This window comes from Tachypleus tridentatus, chromosome 6 (assembly GCF_004210375.1).
Source record: "Tachypleus tridentatus isolate NWPU-2018 chromosome 6, ASM421037v1, whole genome shotgun sequence".
Lineage (NCBI taxonomy): Eukaryota > Metazoa > Arthropoda > Merostomata > Xiphosura > Limulidae > Tachypleus > Tachypleus tridentatus.
The window spans coordinates 136,439,402-136,460,722 of record NC_134830.1 but is presented as its reverse complement, the minus strand read 5'-3'; the positions used below and the strand labels follow the sequence as shown (position 1 = coordinate 136,460,722).

General features: G+C 31.4%; 1 protein-coding gene across 2 annotated transcripts in view; it reads right to left on the bottom strand.

Annotated features, from left to right (window-relative positions):
* LOC143253770 (mediator of RNA polymerase II transcription subunit 13-like) overlaps positions 1 to 16,990 on the bottom strand; it is a 64,209-nt gene extending 47,219 nt beyond the window's left edge. The window contains exons 1-2 of one of the 2 annotated variants that reach the window (XM_076508118.1): positions 16,768 to 16,990; positions 12,193 to 12,460 (exon numbers count right to left, since the gene is read on the bottom strand). In XM_076508118.1, the coding sequence (XP_076364233.1) occupies positions 12,193 to 12,460; positions 16,768 to 16,836 (337 nt within the window). In that variant the 5' untranslated portion in view covers positions 16,837 to 16,990. Of the gene's footprint in view, positions 1 to 12,192; positions 12,461 to 16,575; positions 16,716 to 16,767 lie in introns of those variants that run through there. The other variant, XM_076508119.1, reaches the window with a different exon arrangement.
* Between the last annotated feature and the right edge of the window lie 4,331 nt (positions 16,991 to 21,321).

The following is a 21,321-nucleotide window of genomic DNA, read 5'->3' as shown; positions in this document are numbered from 1 at the left end:
CAATAATATTCAATAAATAAGGATTTGAGTTGTTGGAATATTTGCTAGAACATTAAGTAATTGTACTTTCACTAAGCGAATTTAACCTTCTGTATTGTTTTGTCGAGAAAGAGTCCTAGATCTAATGTATGAGCACATCAAACTTTTGGGGAAAATATTTTAACAATAAACAAATACCTGATTTATGCTCAATTCATTATCAGGGATGTGCACAACGTTTTGTATTTTTTTCAACTGTTCCTAACAAAATGGTTTAATAGCACCATTGACATCATCAAGACAACAAAGGAAACAATAATACTAAACATGCATAAAAATATTTTACCACAATGAAATGTTTAAACTGCACTGTTGTTTCAGAAAAGTTGTATGAAAACATAATTAACATTATACGAGCATGTCTAAAACTCTTTAATTACACTCTTCTTAAAAACAAAATAATATATATTTATGCATTCTATCTACCTTCTGTTTCTCACAGCATATCTAGATCTACGTTTTTAGACCATACCACAATGAACAAATACGGTGTAAAGAAAATGAGCAAAATAAATATTTACTACAAGCACTGAGAATAAATATATTATATAGACAAGGAGTTAGGACAACAGGGTTCATGAAAATGTAAACATCTGTGTACAACAAATACTATTTACTCCAACAATGGTAAAGTTTAGAAACAAATAAGGTCCATTTGTTGTTGGTAAATGTCTACAACAGCACTGTACCCTGAAAACAAAGCAAGGAGGTTATTATATAAATAGAGAAAATAATGACCAGCTATTAATTACATTTTGACAAGAGGTTATAAAGCATGGTTAAAATAGAATTTTCTTTTGTTAAAGGACAAAATATTGAAGAGTTACTAAATTTCTAGCTTACAAAATTAAATCTCAAGAGTATACACCTTTATCACATCTACAAAATTTGATTTTAGCAAAAACAAAAAAAGTTAAAATGTATTGGTTTTAAACACTGATATCACAGAATTTGACTCTCACACAGAACAAGGTCTCATATTTCTCTATACCATTTCTTTTAAACTAAAACTAATTATCCTTATCCTTTATACAATTATGTTTACACTAACTATCATCACAGCCACCTCAGCATTTACTTCTCTTTTACATAAGTTTGTCAAGATTCTACAAAATGAGGACACTTTTTGTTTCTTTATGAGGTGATAAAGTTCATATAAAAAAACTGTTGTTCTACTCAGACACTGATAACTCTCACCACTTAGGTTATACAGATTTCATTAACATAATTACAATACTTTACAAACAAAAGTAATTTTTTGTTTGGTTAAAAGCTGGCAAATTTCATAAAAAGAAATTATGAACCCTAAACTTCCCTTTTGTTCATTCACAAGAAGCTAGGAACAGAAAACGTCTTTAATACAGCTTCAATTAATTTTCTGTTGTGTTATATAAACAATGTTTTAATTTGCTTGAAGGCAAAATCTACAAGACAGAAGAATCAGAATATGTTACTATTCTACTATCTGACAAGAACACAACAGTTTGAAGCATGGCAAGTTAAATTTATTTCCATTCAAGGACACTTAACACGGCTCCAGTGTGCTTACTATATAACCAGTGATGATAAATAATATGTTACATATGTCTAGAACAGTCATAAGAACATTCTTTCATAGCAAAAATCTAATTTTTTTTCCCCTTCATGCCAGCAGATACATTGCTAAAGCTTTTAAAATGTATGCACTTTATATATATATGTATCAGAATACAACATAAAAAAGGGAAGATTAATACCTCAATAAGTGGGAAATATTTTTACTTTTAAGAATAAATAAATGCTGAGCAAAAACAGTTGCAGTAATTATGACAGAGTTAATTTATGGTATACTGATACACCATTAGCAGATACATGTGCATCACAACAAACCATGGTTAGTAACAGTACTTCAAATGATTATGCATGTCAGTTATGAGGAAGATTGACATATCATTTAAGAAAATTTATTCAAGATTTATCATCAATGTGTAAATTTAAAAAAGAACATTAGAAATGAGCATAGAATCCCCAGTCAGTCAGTTTTATGACTGTTTACATGTATAAATTTAAATTACAAAACAAAACTACATAAGTATTTACTGTTGACACTTAAGACTTCTCTAATCATATAGTAGAATTTCTATTTTACTTGCAACTTACCCACAGTTCCAGCTCTAAAGTACAAAGTATAATTTAATGACAAAAGGATTATAGCTACTAGACCATGCCAAGCTTAACCATAACAGTATAACTACAGAAACATACCTGTATCACTTGAATCTTATGTTTGTTACTCATTTTAGGGTAAGGGTTGGTATCTACCAATTATTTAGATAACTGACTAGAACATTTCTCTAGAACTAGTATTTGGTATTTATAGCAAAGCTACTAAGGATACCTGCTGCCATTCTTAACTTTGAACTACTGACCAAAGTGAAGGCAGTCAATCCATTCTAATGGATTGATTGCCACTAGTAACACTCTTACAGTTTAAGAATGGGAGAATATTTTGTGGTATCACATGGATTTAGTATTATGTCACTTTATAAACAATAGGATATCCACTTTAGAAGAAAAACAACAACTGGTAAACACTGTTTCTAAAAGCCTTGGAAAGAAAATGATGGGTTTATTTTGTAACTTAGTTAATACATGTTTGTTTAAGCACATCATATCTAACACTGATCAGTTTTATACAAAGTACTTATATATATTTTTTTTAATTTAGAAAAAATTATATAACTTATATAGAATCCACTTTAAGATAAATATAAAATAGATTTTTTTAAGTTGGTTTAAAAATATTCCTTTAATCACTATTTTTATTATTCTGAAATTGTACTTTTAAAATATGTCAATTTGAAATTAAACTATTTCTTCCTTCAGCAATTAGTAATAAATACTACTTGAAGGACAAGTTTCTCTGCAAGGGCAGAAATATTAGAAAACTTAACATAAAACATTCTAACAATTAGATATTATCAAATTTCAAACTGCATACAACAAAATCCATCTCTCAAATTAAGTATCATAATAATATACACACAACGTTAAATTTTCGAATATTATAATTCATACAGTACTAACAATTAAAGCTGGGGCAATGTTTTTCTTTCTTTCAAGATAAAATTTCTGCCTTCAATATTTTATTCTATGTATATATACACTAAGAAATCATTACATCTTTTATTTGACTAGTAAAAAGTAACAGTATTTCACGAAACTAAATCATATGTACTTAAATATGGATCAGTTTTCTTTACAGTTCATAATTTGTATAATTTACCTTTTCACACTTTCTTTAATGCCTTTACGTATTAGATGCATTTGAATGTAATTCCGCTGACATTTTTAAAATAACAGCTTTGAAATATCGATTATTTTCAATAAAATGTATATGGTTTCTTCGAACGCAAATGAAAATGTATTATATACAAAACACGTCACAACTAGTTCTTTACTAGCGCATATGATACAATCAATACTTTAAAAGCCGATTCATGCTAATATCAAGCACGCGTCTCTCGCAAAAAATGCACGTGTGTGAGAATCGAAACAGATTGCTTACGATTATCTATTCATCTTTTCGGTAATGACACGTGCAGCAAACACACAAGTCACCCGAAGTAAAATCTAAAGAAAGCTTGGGACCCACTTTCCCTAACGAGCTTGAACAAATGGCGTTTGAGAGAAATTGCTATATAAAACGTTAATAATATATATAAAACCCTCTGCACACAAATATGTAAAAAAGTAATAAAACACATCTTTAGATACCTGAAATTTTCTGCACTCTGAACGATTTTCAAATACATAAACTTGACCCATTTTACATTATAAAATGAAAAGTCCGTAACTGTGTGATGATTAAAATGTAATAAAAAGTCACCACTTATTACGATAATTCTTCATTAAGTTTCTTTACTGTGATTTTAATGTCAAATAAAATAATATTACGATACTTTTACAGTAGTATGTGATACTATTTGTTCATTCGCTATTTGATCAAAAACATTAATTCGATAGTTGGCGCTATTAAATGTTATTTGTCAACAGTAATATCGAAACTATGACGTAAAGGAACAACCACCCAACGTCAAACCAGATACAAATCGAATACAGAGATAAGACGTAATGGAAAGCACGATCATTTTCCTCGAAACAGATTCGTACATATAGTAATCAAGCACGAGCCTCTCGTGCAAAAAACAAACATGTTCGGGAAATTATCTGAACATGTGAAGTGTTAATAAACGTGTGTGTATGTGTGTGAGATTCACACCGCTACCATTACACTCGCTATGTCACTACACGATATCAAAGTGCTCAAAAATCTTATTCGTACACTGAATTATTGTAAGTCACACATGAACTATTTTTCTTTTTAAGGAACCTATCTATAATCTATTTCTTTTTCTTTCAATTATCTTGTTTTAACATTAAAATGTTGTGTTTGATGGCGTAAAAGTTTTCTTTTAAGATTTATTCTCAGAAAATGACATTACATAACTTATTCTCTATAACTGTGTAAAGTTTTCCAACAGTAAAATGCTACAACATAAATGTGGAAAAGGAATATTTTACGAATCCCGCAAAATATCACAGTTATAACAATAAATACGAGATAACAGGAGATAAAATGCATTTTTCTTAACGTTATTTTACAAAGAACTGATACTACAAGTTGAGTAAGCTTGAAAATGTTCGAATACAACATTTTAAACAGGCTATTTAACATTTGATTTTTCTTTGAGGTTAAATAGGTCGTCATCAATAAATTCCATACACTTGTTTACAGCTTATACTATGGCCTACTTAATTTTCACACATACAAATTTAGACATATGGACAGGCATCACTTATTATCCAACATTCCATTACAGATATCCCTATATTGAAGTAAGTTGATTATCGAATTTCACGAGCCATATTATATATTAGATTTAATTTCTTATTTCTTTAAATACATAAATCCAGCATCTTTATCTCTCATGAAGTCTCAGATAAACACTCATCTCAGTCGTACGTTAAAACTTTTCTGTGGGATCAGAAGGGTGGTTGCATTTAATAACATATCAAAGAAAAGACAGTTTATAATTAAACATCTAATCTGATACGTAACGTTGTACGTGCTTAACTCTCTGTATCTACCAGTTACTACAAAACAGACATATGTCAGAAGTCGTTCATCGTTGACGTCAAATTAATTAAAGCTCCATAGTAAGGATAACGAAAATTGTTTTTGTTGAGAATCGTTGTTGTTTGGGAAAACTGTTAAGTCTGGTGCCACGCTTTTCTGTAGATTCAACGATTGTTTGTTTTGAATTTCGCGTAAAGCTACTCGAGGGCTATCTGCTCTAGCAGTCCCTAAATTAGTAGTATAATATGACTAGAGGAAAGGCAGCTAGTAATCACCACCCACCGCCAACTCTTGAGCTATTCTTTTACCGACGAATAGTGAGATTGAACATAACATTATAACGTCCCCACTGCTTAAAGGACGAGCATGTTTGTTGTGTTGGGAATTCGAACCCGCGACCCTCGGATTACAAGTTGAGCGCCTGAACCACCTAGCCACCAGGATTCACGAACAGGCGATTTATGTGATTTTATTTTTTCATTTTAATTTTTTTTCTTAGCCTCCAGGTTTTATTGTTGGATGTGCATTACCACAAATAATTGTATGTACTTGTTCAATATACTCAAACTGTGTGAACCATAGATTCATATTACTTTCTTTTTTTTAATAGTTCAATAAAACCTATTGCCTATGATTTTGAACAACGTTTTGAAGAGTATTTCCCCACCCTTGTGAAACTATTTACATTAACGGCTAAAACAAACTACATCACCAAAGATGGTCGAACTTCACGAAACTTTATTGAGATTACAGCCAAAAATACCACCAACTGCGAGGTTACCCAAATGATGAGTCAATGCAATTCTATTCATTATACGTTTCCGTACACGTGCAGTACCTACATATGACATTAAGTTCGTCTAGTCAGTTTCCTATACGGGTTTGGCTTTAACTAATAAGCTATTTTTCAGTTCTCTTCTATATGGTTGGTTAGTTTATTTTCAATAAGAAGTTTTCAAATACGAAATCTAGTTAAACTTTGACACTTACAAATGACAAATTATATTTCGAAATAACAATAATAAACACAATTATAAAGCCTTGCCGTTTTCAACAGGTGAAGCTGTTCTTCCAGAAGACAGACGCACCTGTTGAAAGACTTTATAGCTGTGTCTGTTGGTTCAACATGTTCTCTCCTGCACGTGTTGTTGTTCTTTTAAATATAGCAAATATGTAAAAAAAACAAACAACAAAAAACATTACTATCCTTTCACAGAACAAGCGGAAATTTAAAACATTTGAAGGGTAAAGATAATAATACGAAACCGGCGCAAACAAAGTTACAGAAATTCTTGGAATGTTCAGTTTATTTATATCACACACCGGAATCAGGTGATTATTCCGTTCACGTGCAAATGTGTCTTCATGAACACATGTATTTGCCCTGAGGGATAACCTACTCTCTAACTTTACAAAGCCAGAATTGCGGAGTTCAACGATCCGGACAAGGAACCAACGAACGGAGTCGGCGAGGTCTTTTCAGTTGGCTGACCGACCCAGATACATTATACAATAGACAGATATAGTTTTTCTACAACTTTTCCCAAGCAAAGGAATCTTAAAAACAACGCTACGCTACTGAGGCGTTAAGCCTACAGTGTTAATGCTGTTATTTGTGAAAAGTTCCACAAATATCCTATTTCTTAACTTTTAAGATTAATGCCTCCGAAGCATATTTTATGTTCTTTGACCAGATATATGTACAATCTTTTTCAATATATTTGAAAACTGTCGTTTAAAAATGATGGAAAAAATGCTACAAAGCATCTTAAATTATAAAATTACATTTGGGAAACGTACGAGTCTAAACGATATGAAAAAAACAAAACTATATAGCCTTACTGACTTCAATTCTGATTTATAAGCGACTAAATAAAATAGGCAAAAATCACACTTCACCAACTTAATCTAGTTCACATTATAACGGTTGTTGTTCACGTAAGTTGATAATATAAATAGTGTCTCAACCACTACTGTGTTTGTCGTATCCGAGCCGGCCTAAAGACGAAAGACCTTGTACTAGTAGACATACGAAGCACAGTGTGGCTGACATATTGTTCACATTGTTATTTACTTTCACTCACGTTTTAAACTTGGTGCGGTTTGGCCTGAAAAGTTTCTAATGTTATTCAACAAGGAACAATACAAGAAATAATACTAGATCATAATAAAAGAAAGTTTTAATCCTACAATTATCAATGAAGACCATTCCTCATCAGCTTTTTAACATATTGACAACATTATCCGTTCACTAATTTACTTACCGATTTATGAATATGTTGGCTGTGTAGTCCTTAATAATAATAATAACAAAAAAGTAGACAACAATCCAACACTGGACTGAAAACATTTACGTCCTACAATTGCAATTTGGTATCCCTAAAATTTTCAAATCTTGTCGTTCCCCCCACCTAAATTTTCTCCTAAATAAAAAACATGCCATTAATACTACAAACTGCTGGTGAACATCTTTTGCATCATTATAAGCTCAAATTAAGATTGAATGTTGACATTTTCCCACAGAACAAATTATTTCTAACAATTATACCTAATGAAATGTTTGATCAAAAAGTAATGCTAATAAATATTGTTATTACACTGAATTTATATCATCTTTATTTTAAATATTTTTATCTTTCTAACCCAAATACTTAGAAAGGTACATTTTAACAAAAGTATGAAATTAATGGACAACAAATGGAAGTTTCTTTCAGAAAGTTTCATAGTTCTTTATGAATAACCCTGTCTATTCTTCTAACAATAACCACTAAATTTGTTAAACTATGACAATTTTCATAAAAAGGGAAATAAGCAAATAGTCTGTATGAAAAATCACAATGATTAGATATTGGATGTTGAATAAAATACATGTAAGCAAGTTAACATTACATCATACAAACATTAACAACACAAAGTATGTGCTTCCTTGTTTTATAGTTTATAACACACTGTAAGCAAATTATTTTATCTCTTAAGTAAATACTGTATGGTTTACCTACTATCTACTTGAACAAGCATGCATACAATACCATTCATTACAGTGTGGCCAACTTGTTACCATAAAGATCCTGGAATGTTGCCAACAAATCATATATATGTGTATGTTTATTCAAAAGAAGAAACACTTGCACACTAATGTGACTACAACAAACTATCTGCAAGAAATATCTACTGTACAGAAATAAATTCATATTTTATAAGATATTCCAACAAAGTCAGTTTCACAACCACAAGATTTGTCAGATTGTGTGAACATAATGTTACAAGTTCAGATTACAAATATAGCATATTTTGCAATAAACCATGTAAACCACAGTCACAAAGCCCCACCTAAATTATGAAACTACTTAAACCCAAGCGAATGCTGTCATCTTCTGCCACAAATCCAGATTTACTTAACAGATAGAGGCAGAATCTGATATGACATTTATGTCTATTTCACAGAAAAACTAATCCACACCTTGTTATTATACACAAAATTACGAAAATTAAAGTTTTATAAAGTATGATAAATTAATGAAACAGACCTGGCAGAATTTACAAAAAGTTCTGATCCTAAATTTAGTTAATATAAAACAAATTAATTCTCATGGTAAAGATTCAAGATATTAGATGTTAACCCCTAATTTGTTCTCACCATATCTATAATAAAATTTTTTCATTGTTGTATGTATGCTCTCAAGTCCTTTCACATTACATAAAATATAAAAAATTTGTAAATCATATCCTGATGCAAAGAAAAATACAATTACCACTGAATCAGCTGGAATAATAAATCTTACTGAAATTCTTAATCATAGAATCCCTTACAGACTAAGACAGAGGTATCTCTTAAAATCATGACAATTACAAACTCACACTAAGATGCACATCAGATATGTACAGAATTACAACTAATCCAAAGACGTGAAACACAAATCAAGATATTTCCCATACATATATACATGTACACACACACACATATATATAAAGACTGAAGTATCCCTTTAAACCAATTGAAAGACATGAAATCACGAAACATTCTCCACACATACAAGACCAAGGCATTTCTTAAAATCAAAAAAGACATGGAACAGAAATAAAATATTCACTAGGTTAAAAAAAAAAGACTGAGGCATCCCTTAAAACCAAATGAGATACATGAAACAAAAATATTCATCCAACATATTAAAAAGAGAGACTAATGCACCCCCTTAAAACCAAATGAGATACATGAAACAAAAATATTCATCCAACACATTAAAAAGAGACTAATGCACCCCCTTAAAACCAAATGAGATACATGAAACAAAAATATTCATCCAACACATTAAAAAGAGACTAATGCACCCCTTAAACCAAATGAGATACATGAAACAAAAATATTCATCCAACATATTAAAATGAGAGACTAATGCACCCCTTAAAACCAAATGAGATACATGAAACAGAACAAAAATATTCATCCAACATATTAAAAAGAGACTAAGGCACCCCTTAAAACCAAATGAGATACATGAAACAGAACAAAAATATTCATCCAACACATTACAAAGAGACTAATGCACCCCTTAAACCAAATGAGATACATGAAACAAAAATATTCATCCAACATATTAAAAAAGAGACTCATGCACCCTTTAAAACCAAATGAGATATGAAATACAAAAATTCAACAATATATTAAAAAGGAAAAGGTTGAGATGCCTCTTAAAACAAAGAGACATTCATAACTGATTGATTGTTTTGAATTTCGCACAAAGCTACTTGAGAGCTAACTGTGCTAGCCATCCCTAATTTAGCAGTGTAAGACAAGAGGGAAGGCAGCTAGTCATCACCACCCACCGTCAACTCTTGTGCTACTCTTTTACCAACAAATAGTGGGATTGACCATCACTTTATAACACCCCACAGCTGAGAGGGCAAGCATGTTTGGCACGACAGGGATACGAACCTGCGACCCTCAGATTACAAGTTGCACACCTTAACACACTTGGCCATGCTGGGCCCATTCATAACAGAATAAAAATAGTCCCTCTTTTTAAAGTGTTGGATGAATATTTTTTTTACATTCCTAACAGAACAAAAATATTCATCCAACACATTAAAAAGAGAGACTAATGCACCCCTTAAAACCAAATGAGATACATGAAACACAGAACAAAAATATTCATCCAACATATTAAAAAGAGACTAAGGCACCCCTTAAAACCAAATTATATACATGAAACACAGAACAAAAATATTCATCCATCATATTAAAAAGAGACTAATGCACCCCTTAAAACCAAATGAGATGCATGAAACAGAACAAAAACATTCATCCAACATATTAAAATGAAAGACTAATGCACCCCTTAAAACCAAATGAGATACATGAAACAAAACAAAAATATTCATCCAACATATTAAAAAGAGACTAATGCACCCTTTAAAACCAAATGAGATATGAAATACAAAAATTCAACATATTAAAAAGGAAAAGGTTGAGATGCCCCTTAAAACAAAGAGACATTCATAACAGATTGATTGATTGTTTTGAATTTCGCACAAAGCTACTCGAGGGCTATCTGTGCTAGCCGTCCCTAATTTAGCAGTGTAAGACTAGAGGGAAGGCAGCTAGTCATCACCACCCACCGCCAACTCTTGTGCTACTCTTTTACCAACAAATAGTGGGATTGACCATCACTTTATAATGCCCCCACAGCTGAAAGGGTGAGCATGTTTGGCGAGACGAGGATACAAAACTGCGACCCTCAGATTACGAGTTGCACACCTTAACACGCTTGGCCATACCAGGCCCATTCATAACAGAATAAAAATAGTCCCTCTTTTTAATGTGTTGGATGAATATTTTTTTTTTACATTCCTAACAGAACAAAAATATTCATCCAACACATTAAAAAGAGAGACTAATGTACCCCTTAAAACCAAATGAGATATATGAAACAAAAATATTCATCCAACATATTAAAGAGACTGAGGTGCCCCTTAAAATCATGTTGATGACATAAGCTGGTTGAAATGTACATTTATAACATTTTATTTCACTACCTATTCAAGCTGCCTCAAAAGTTTATACACCACATTGTATATGAATTGTCACCTCTGCAGAGTAGACTTTGTTTACACATTTTATGCACTTGATAGAATTTCTAGAGGGAAATTCAAATTGCATTACATGGTCACCAAATGTATCTACTGGATTAAAGCCAATCGAAAGACCTATGAAAAAGAAAACTAAAATATTCACCAGATTAAAAATAACTGAAATGCATATAAAACAAAAAACTAAAATATTCATCAGAGTTAAAAAGAAACTAAGACAACCCTTTAAACTAATTAAAGACATATAACACAGAACTAAATTATTTACCAGATTAGAAAAAATTGAGTGTTTAAAATTCCAAAAATAAGTTTACATAGAAACATACCATATGTGAGAGGAAAGTTACAAAATCACAAAGCCTAACCAATCAGCCCTCACTAAACAAACATAAAAAGTAAATCTCGCCTATGTCTGCATATCTATAAAAAATTAAGTATTAACTGATGCACGCTAACAACTTGTGACTTTAAACAGGTGACAAAGTACACTGCTAGAAATTGCAAATGTTAAGTAAAAGGAACAATGGATTTTATTTTTTGTAAGTCAGGTAGCAACTAACAGACATGCATATCATTGTTAACCATACTAGTTCAGAAAATTGCAGCTGGATACAAGTTTTAGTGTATACTTTAAAAATACCAGATGCTGGAAAATACTATCCATGCACTCTCTTGACAGGATAAAAATAAAAATGTGAACATACACATTTTTCTAACCAACAGTTGATATATTTATCCTTTTCACCTCATTTTGGTTAACTCTGATTATAGAATTTTCTTCCACTCAAATATTATTTATATTTTCCAGTTTGTGACATGTTGCAAGCTATTTATTTCAAAAATCAAAAACAAAATTTGCCTTTAGCAGCAAGACAATTTTTATCTACAGTTTCTTACAAAAACATACATTTCAAATTAACAGTGACACCAGTGCTTTGGAAAAGTACCTGTTAATCCTGAAACCAAGTTTGATAGGTCTGGTTCTTCCCCATACCAAAAAATCCACAGTTCTTTACTAAAATTATGCTGATTATCTCTCAACCTATGAGGTTCAGAATGTCCAGACTTTGATGGTACTTTTCTCCAAACACAAAGAAGACCTGCAGCTAAACATTTACTGTAGGATGAAAGCACTGGGTCCTCCAAGGGTTCCGAATCTAGACACAGTACTCCATCAGCAAACAAACGTCGCCATTTTATCCCACACAAGTCAGTCTAAGTCACAGAAAAATATTAATCACTTACTTGTTCTATATAATAAAGGTACAGACACTTGAAGTCAATACAAGTACGTGATTAATGACAACATGATGTAGTTACATAAAAAAAAGAAACAGAAAAAAAATGAAACAAAATCACATCTTTGTAATAAAAATAACCTTATCAAATCATTAAGTAAAAAAAACAAAAACACTGCATTACTTAAAGGTTCAAAAATTTAAAACCAATTCAAAATGAGAGTAACAACAGGAGTATTTTAGTATTTAAAAACAATAACTTCCAATAAGAGAAAGCTATGTACTCAAAGTGAAACTAGAAACCAAGCTACCTTCAGCATAGTTAATTAAATATATTTTTATTTCTATCTTCTCAATAAAAAATTCAATTACATTGTAAACTTAAATGCAAAGTTCAGTGCAGTGTATGAAAAAGGAATTCAACCTCAATTAAATACAAATGTTCCAAATGTAATATACTTTACAATACAGCCTAGATTTCTGGCAACTAATACTTAGAACTAATTTAGTTTTTTACATTAATAAGCTTTTTGTTACAATAGTATGTTTTGTGATAAGAGTTCAGTCAGGGTAGACTCTTTTTTCACAATATGCTTTTGTTTTTGAGTGAAATATGTAACAAAAAATACAGTACAGAGATAACCTTTATATTTAAAACTTAATGGTATTACTACAGTGTGCAGTCTACACTGTTACTATCAACAGCATAATTTTAATGATTCAATAAACCAATTTTTTTGTTGTTCACCAAATAATAATAATAATTTAAAAAGTTGTGTTTCAAAAGAGTATTGTAAATTTAGGTTATAATTGTGCTAGTTTTGACTACTGAAATTAATTTCATTCCAATTATATTCACCCTCAAAATGTTATATAATGGTATTTCGTACTTTATTAGCTTGAAAGAATTTCTAATAACTGACATTAGTTGCAAATAAACAAATTAAAGCTTAGATAATAGTTTTTGTGATAAAAACTGCAAAAAATACAGATGTATCTTTACCACAACTCTTAAAAAACACTGAGAACTGGCAAAGTATTAGAAACCAATAGGTCTAATGCTTATGAAAGTCTTAAGCTTGGCTATAAACATGTCATTTTTTTTAACAACAGATATTATCATTAGGCCTAATGTTACAATGACAGGCTTTCTTACAACAAATCCAAGTAAACAAACAAAAATATTAGAAAAATACTTTCAGAAATCTGTTTCAAGTAAAATTTAGAAAAAGAAAAGTTAAAAAAAAAAGACAAAAAATATTAATGAAAGTGATTGAATCAATGAATCAATGCACATGTTAATCATCATAACTTGTTATAATTTACATTCATAGTTTGGTATATTTAATTAGTTATATTTTATACAGGTTTAATTGAAAAGTGCTTTAAATTTATATGTAAAAATAAAATAAAATGAGCCATAATATGAAAACATGGACAGAGCTAAGTAATGTTGTAAAAATGAGAATGAAGACTAAAAAAATAATTCAGATATTGGCATACATTTAAAATTACTTAATGAAATTTACTCGTATCCTGTCTATTTCTTTTAAAAATTATATTCAAATCTTAAACAGTATGAAGAGGAAAGGATAAAAAACCTTAAACAGCTATAAATTATTTAAATTATAAACTATGGTCAAAAGAGGCCTTCTTGGCCCTTATTCCCAAAATCATTAAAAAAGTGAAAACATAATTATTAAATCTAGTTATCATCCTTCACACATTCATTAACCTTTATTACTTAACAGTCTTGTAAATTTTCAACCTCCAAAACTATTAGACACTAACTTGTTTCTCAGATTAATTGCCAACTGGAGAAGTAAACCAATGTAACAGAAACTTAGTGTGTGTGTGTATATATATTAAAAAAAAGGTGGCCTCTGAACACTTTTCAACAATTCAATGTGCCTCAAGTCAGGGCAACAAAACCACACACAATTTTCCAGTCTAGGTCCAAGATAACTGAATGTTCATTGTTCATACAGGCATATACATAAATAAAAAACTAAGATGGTGGGAATGTGTTTTAAAAAACAGTTTGTATAATTTATATACTTTTTTTTTTGCCTGATATCATTATTTGCCAACATGGATACTTATGGTACGGTTTCACAAAAAATTCATTTTAAACTAATCAGGCACTTGATTCTATGCAAAATATTAACTACAAATTTGTTATGTTAGGCTTAAAATATACCTGCTGTTAAAAAAAATGTTATTCAAGTATGCAATAGGATTACATGACACAAGGTCTCAAACAAAAAAAAAGTCCAAGCTATATTTTAAAGCATCAAGTTACATATAACTTGATAGAGCAAATAAAAAATTCATGCACACATTTCAGATAGGTTTAAGCCTATTTACAAACTTTTTTTCATGCTCCAATGATGGTAAACCATACCTACAGAAATAAACTGATATAAAATGAAAAATAAATTGCTTAATTTATGAATCTGATATAAATAATGTCATATAGTATTGGATCTGACAGAATTTGCTTGTAAAACTTTCAGAACATTTAAATAATTAAATTAAAAAGGCATGTAAACTGAGTAACGGGTAAACCAAAGAATATTATACTTTAAAAGTGTTGAATAATGTAAAAAAGTAAGAAATAACATGTTCTTAACCGTGTTTATACATACACACATATATATATAACATGAACAAAGATAACTTAGGTTTTTTTTCATATTCATATAAATATGTACTAACAAAGAATGAAGAAAATTTGATAAACAAAAGACAGTTACAGAATTAAAATAAACTCTAATTGCCACTTATGATCAAAAGTTGTACAATTTCTCTACTTCTTAACAAACACAAGATAGCAACAAAGCAGCTTATAATGAATAATTTAAAGGAAAAACTGGTACTTTCTTAAAACTCTAACAGAATTTGTTTGAATAATATCAAGTCAAATTGTGAGCTAACAAGATGTTCCAAGATATTCAGCTGTTAAATTTACTGACAAACACTAATTTCTTTGTGAATCTTATTATCCAGCATCTAAAACAATTTAATATATATGTGAATTGGTATCTTTAGTAAGCTGAAAATAAAGGAGCTTTTTACTTCAAAATATAATTAATTGTGAATTACAAGTATAAGGCATTATAACTATCTGTTTAAAGAAATGTGTACAAGTGAAAATAATTTAGATTACTATTAGTTTCATTTTACTTATATATACATATTGTTGATTATGATAAAAATGAAAAACTCAGTGTAACAATAACACTACTACCAAAGTATAACAAAACTCTGGATAAATATTTAACACAGAATATCAACCTTCTTTCTACTAATACAGCTCATGCCTTAAAAAGAATGTTTTGAATTTCACCGGTTATGAAATGTGTGTAAAAAGTAACCCCACAAAATTCAATAATTAGTTCAATATGTGCCAAAAAGTATTCAAAATTGTATACGTCTGGCATAAGACTAAAGCATCATCTAAAGTGACACCAACTACAATATGTCAAAAGTAACAAAATAATTTCATAACACAAGCCTAAATTAAGTGAAGCTTTCATATTCCTATTAAATATATCCAAAATCTACTGAAATAAAAAACCACAAGTAGAAAATAAAATGCACTTCTAAAAAAAATCATGGGTATAAAATAGCTAGCAACTTAAAAATTAAATTTATTTCATAAGTAATTGATTAAACTCATAAGAATATAACACAAAACAATAATTATATCTGTGTATGTGTTTAGATTTCATATACAGAAATTAATTATATGGTAATTTTGTTACTGCACACTGGAGAAATGCCATCAGATATTTAAGTGTGCCATTGTTAATATATTATATAAAACTCTTATTATTTTCAATACTTTAAAATGAAATTTTGGTTAAACGGCTAAGTTTTTGTTATATTTTATATGAATTTCTGACTAGCAACTGACTTCTGAAAAAAAGTTTCTATATGCAGCATGCCTTTATTTATTATAATGTAACAAATGTAGATTTCCACAGAACTTAAAAGAACGAAACTGGACTTATTCTGATAAATTTCTAAGAATCCTCTTATTTCCAATTTATAAAATATAAAGAAAAAAGATACTCATATAGTTTTTACCTTAACGAAAAGCGTGCCCTAATTCTAGTAGAGAAAAGCTTATTAAAGTACTAATCCTTAAGCCTACTAAAGACTAGTAATAGCACGTAGTTTTGCAGGTAGTGGCAGTTGTGAACAGTATAGAGCTAGAAGGAAGCAACACAACGTCGTAGTACAGCATTTAAAATTCTAACGTTAGGAACTGAAGCTTACCAGTGCAAAGAAATTTGTATGACTGTCCTCAAGACTCGCCCCGTTTGAGACAAAATTGGGATGCGTCATGGTCACTCCATGGCGAAATATTGTTTTAAATTTTATAATGAACCGCCTATGTCATTTTTAAACTTACTAAAATACATAAAATGTTAACCCTAACTATCAGTCAACATATGTCACACATATACATAGGTAGCTTCTAATGAACACAATATGGCGCAAAAGTGACAATACTCGTGATTGGATATTCAGGGTCACATGTAAAATGTTGCTTTCTCGTACATTGTGGTTCACGTGGGGCCTCTGAGGCTTTTCATATATTCAAAGTTTTAGATATGTTTAGTTGAATTTAGTTGGTTTATTATTATTTTCCATAATTTTTGTTTTTATTTTCTGTCAAAACTTAAAAGAAATTTGGTAAGACGTTTATTCTTTCAAATTCAAATTTTATCTTGACTTTAAAGCATACTTAATCATAATTTTGCAATGAAGTTTGGACTATTAATTACTACAGCACCATAATATAGGTATTAAAAGGTCCTCGTACTTTGCTTGTAATTGTATCAATAAAAATCATTTAATCGTACCAACTACTGAATAGTGCATAACATTACTTGTACTACAGGCTATAGTACAATGCTACAAAAATCACAATTGAGCTGAACTGTATATAGTCATCATACTAACATTTAAATTTTGTTTTTTGCTGCTCATTTAATAATCTTATTATCAATAATTAGTATAAGGAAGTACTTTTATTTGCTTTAAATTTATGGAAATATATTCCCGATGATGTTGTGTGAGAGTAGGAATTATTTTGAAATTCAAGGTTATAAGTTATTTATCAGCCATAAGATCCTCAAGTTTTACTTTATTGTGGTTGTGCAGCAACATCCTTGAAGGACAAAATGGATCCTTGTCTGTATGTCACATTAATTTTTTCAGACATAATTCCAGAGATTTATATAAGTTATAAATTTGCATCTAAAGCTAACAATGAAGTTTTCATATCTTTTAAAAGAAACTTTTGATGATCTGTAAAATCCAATCCATAATCACGAAAGACAATTATTTTACCAAAAAAAGCTTTTTCTTTTCAAACTATAGAAAAACCAATGTAGTTAAACTTGTGCTTAAGAAAATAGGTAGTAAGAGAATAAAATATTTTCTATGACCTCTTAAAGTCTTTGAACATTTGAGAATTATGAGCTTGATTGTGATTCTCAGAAGTCTCAGAAAATTACAATACATAATACTTCTGGATTTTGCTTACTTGTTAATAAGTTAGAAGTTACTTTAGGGAAAAATGTGTTATTAGAGGGAGAAAACAGATTAGGAGAATAGATAAAGTTTCAGAAAATTTGCTTTGGGGAAGGGTTAGAATGAAAGTGTTAAATTTAAGAGGGCACTCAAGTTAAAAAAAAGTTGTGGTTACAAAGACTGGTTGAGTTTACATTCATGTTTCAGTATCTAATATTTTTCAACCTTTGGCTGTTTGCAATAAAGAATGGTTATCTTGAATGGAGAATAGATAAAGTTTCAGTAAAATTTGCTTTGGGGAAGGGTTAGAATGAAAGTGTTAAATTTAAGAGTGCACTCAAGCTAAAAAAAAAGTTGTGGTTACAAAGACTGGTTGAGTTTACATTCATGTTTCAGTATCTAATATTTTTCAACCTTTGGCTGTTTGCAATAAAGAATGGTTATTTTGAATGGAGAACAGAGAAATACTTGAACAAGATTTTGCTAGTAATTTCCTAACGTATACAGCATTAAAGTGTGTTAACAGTGTAATTGCTTGCATCAAAAAATATTCACATTATGCAATGCATGTAGTTGCAACTGTTGGAAATTGTAAGTCAAAAGACATACTTAAAAATATAAAAAAAATATTAAGATATTTATAAAAACAGAAATTAATATTGCCATTTTGGAGTTATTCCCTTGGGCAAAATGTAAGAATGTATACTTAAAAGGATCCAAATCTTGAAGTTCAATGAAAGGTTAAGGATAGTAAAATAACAGGTAGGCCGATTGGATCAGTGGCATAGTTTTCAGGATACAAGTGTTAAATATTCTAGAGATGGGCCCCACTTAAAGTAGGCTATGTGAGGTGTTCAGGAAAACTAAAAATTGTTTGAACTGTGTTTGAATAGCAGTGAGAGAGATGGAGATATTGGAAATAAACAAACTGATAGATAACTAGGACAGTGAGGAGGTAAGAAAACTCCTCATGCTACCCTGAGTTCCTCAAGAGGAAGTATTTATGAGAGGGACTTGAAGAACATTCCTCAGTCTGAGATTCTCACTAGTATCTCCAGCCAAGGTGTTTCTGCAGTGCACTGAATCTCCACTCACAAAGATGGAATTTTGGTGCCTACTAATGTTTTGATTTTGATATTTACATCACCACATGCACCTGCCACAGTCAAGACAGGTTATCTGAATTGTAAGATACAGCCATAAATTACCAACCCTCTCTAATGCTTCCAGTGTCAGCAGTTTGAACTCTTGAAGATATCATGTTGTGGTTCTTTAACATGTGCTCAATGTGGTGGCAAATACCATGATGCATATGAGTTTGAACTGGAACCACACTGTGTTAACTATAGTGGTTCACACCTCTTTTACTCTTGTTCTTGCCCTATGTTGGTGTAGGAGAAAGAGGTGCAATGCTTGAAGACTGAACAATATCTCCTACCCAGAGGCTTGGAAGTCATTGTTCCCTACTCTTATCTCATACATATACTGGTGCAGATTGATCTCTCTGTGCCTTCAGAGGAGTTGTTTGCTCTCCATGGTTAAAAGAATTGACGAGTGTACATATACCCCCACATCTGTTCCAACCACTCCTTCCAGATTCTGCCAGTGCCCACTTCCTTTGGAATTTCCTCAGGTTCATCTTCTTCTCCAGCCCAAAGATACAAAATGATTATTCATTCACATCTTCAGTTGTTGGAATTCTTGTCCACAGAGAGAGACCTGCCTACTCGACCCAGGGCAGAATCCATGGAGGTCCATAGACCTCCATCCAGTTTAGAAAAAAGTGGTCAAAAACAGAAGGAATCTTTGCCCCATTCTCCTCTAAATAAATAAAAATGGCTACTTTAATACAGTGGGACTGTCAGGGTTTTCATTCGAATGTAGACGACATAAGGATTTGATTAATTCATATCATCCTGTATGTCTCTCCTTACAGGAAACGTTTCTGAAACATGCCAATGCAGTCACCTTTTGGCAGTTTTCTTTGTACAGAAATGACAGGTTGTGTGATGAACGAGTGCATGGAGGGGTGGCACTGCTGGTTGATCAGCATATGCCCACCCTGTCTTTGCTGCTCTGTACACCCTTGAAAACTGTAGTCATCCATATTTCCCTGGGTTGTACCATCACTATTTGTTCTCTCTGTCTGGCTCCTGAAAAGATCTATGATCAGTCAGACCTTGATGTTCTCATTGAGCAGTTACCATTTCCCTACTTAATTCTAGTGGAGTTTAATGACATAATCACCTCTGGGGTGGTCCTGGTATTAATGGGAGTGGTTATTCTGTAGAGCATATGCTTTCAGATCACAACTCTTCTCTCTTCAGTACGGGTTCTTATACTTATTTTTTATGCACCTAGTCAGTCTTTTACTGCTATTGATTTCTCCATCTGCTCCCCTTCACTTTTCTTGGAGGGTCCACAATAACCCACAGGCTCATAATAATTTTCTTATTACTTTGAGAGAGACTGGCCATGGTCAATACCACTTGACCCACCACCCTAGGCAGAAGCTGAACCAGGCCAACTGGCTCTGTTTCACTGCTCTCTCAGAACTCAATCTTGCCATCATCTGTAAGCCATCAATAAATGACTGTGTGGCAGCAGTAACTGACTGTATTGTCCAAGCTGCTACTAAATCTATTCCTAAAATGTTTATTTGTTTTACACAGCATCCTTGTCCGTGGTGCAATCCTGTCTGCCACATGGTATGGAAGGCTCGAAAGCGGGTTTGGGATACCTTTTGTAGATATCCCACACTTTTAAATAACATTCCTTTCCAGTGGGCCTATACACAGAAAAAATCTTGGATTAAGTTCACAACAAGCATCTCTTCTACTACTAGTTTCAAAGTCACATGGGACAAGATTTGGAAGTTAAGTGGACAGTATACTTCTGTCCTCTAATGGCCAGGAAGTTGCTGTTGCTCATAGCATTGCTGATACTCTCAGTGCAAGCTTTTCTCATGCATCAAGTATATCTGCTTCATTCTCTACATTCTTAACCATTGAGACTTGGGCAGAGCGATCATCTCTTTCCTTTATGGTTGATCATCTGTTTGATTATAATCACCCCTTTATGCTGGTGGAACTCAAGCCTGCTCTTTCGTTTGTCTGTCAGTACATCAGTCAGACCTGATGATATTCACTGTGAGATGATGCACCATCTCTCTCCTGCCTCTCTTGCTATTCTTCTGGTTGTTTTTAACTGGATCTGGAAGGAGAGTGCTTTTCCTGATGCTTGGTGCCAGGCTATTGCCCTTTATTATTCCAAGCCTGAGAAGGGTCATAA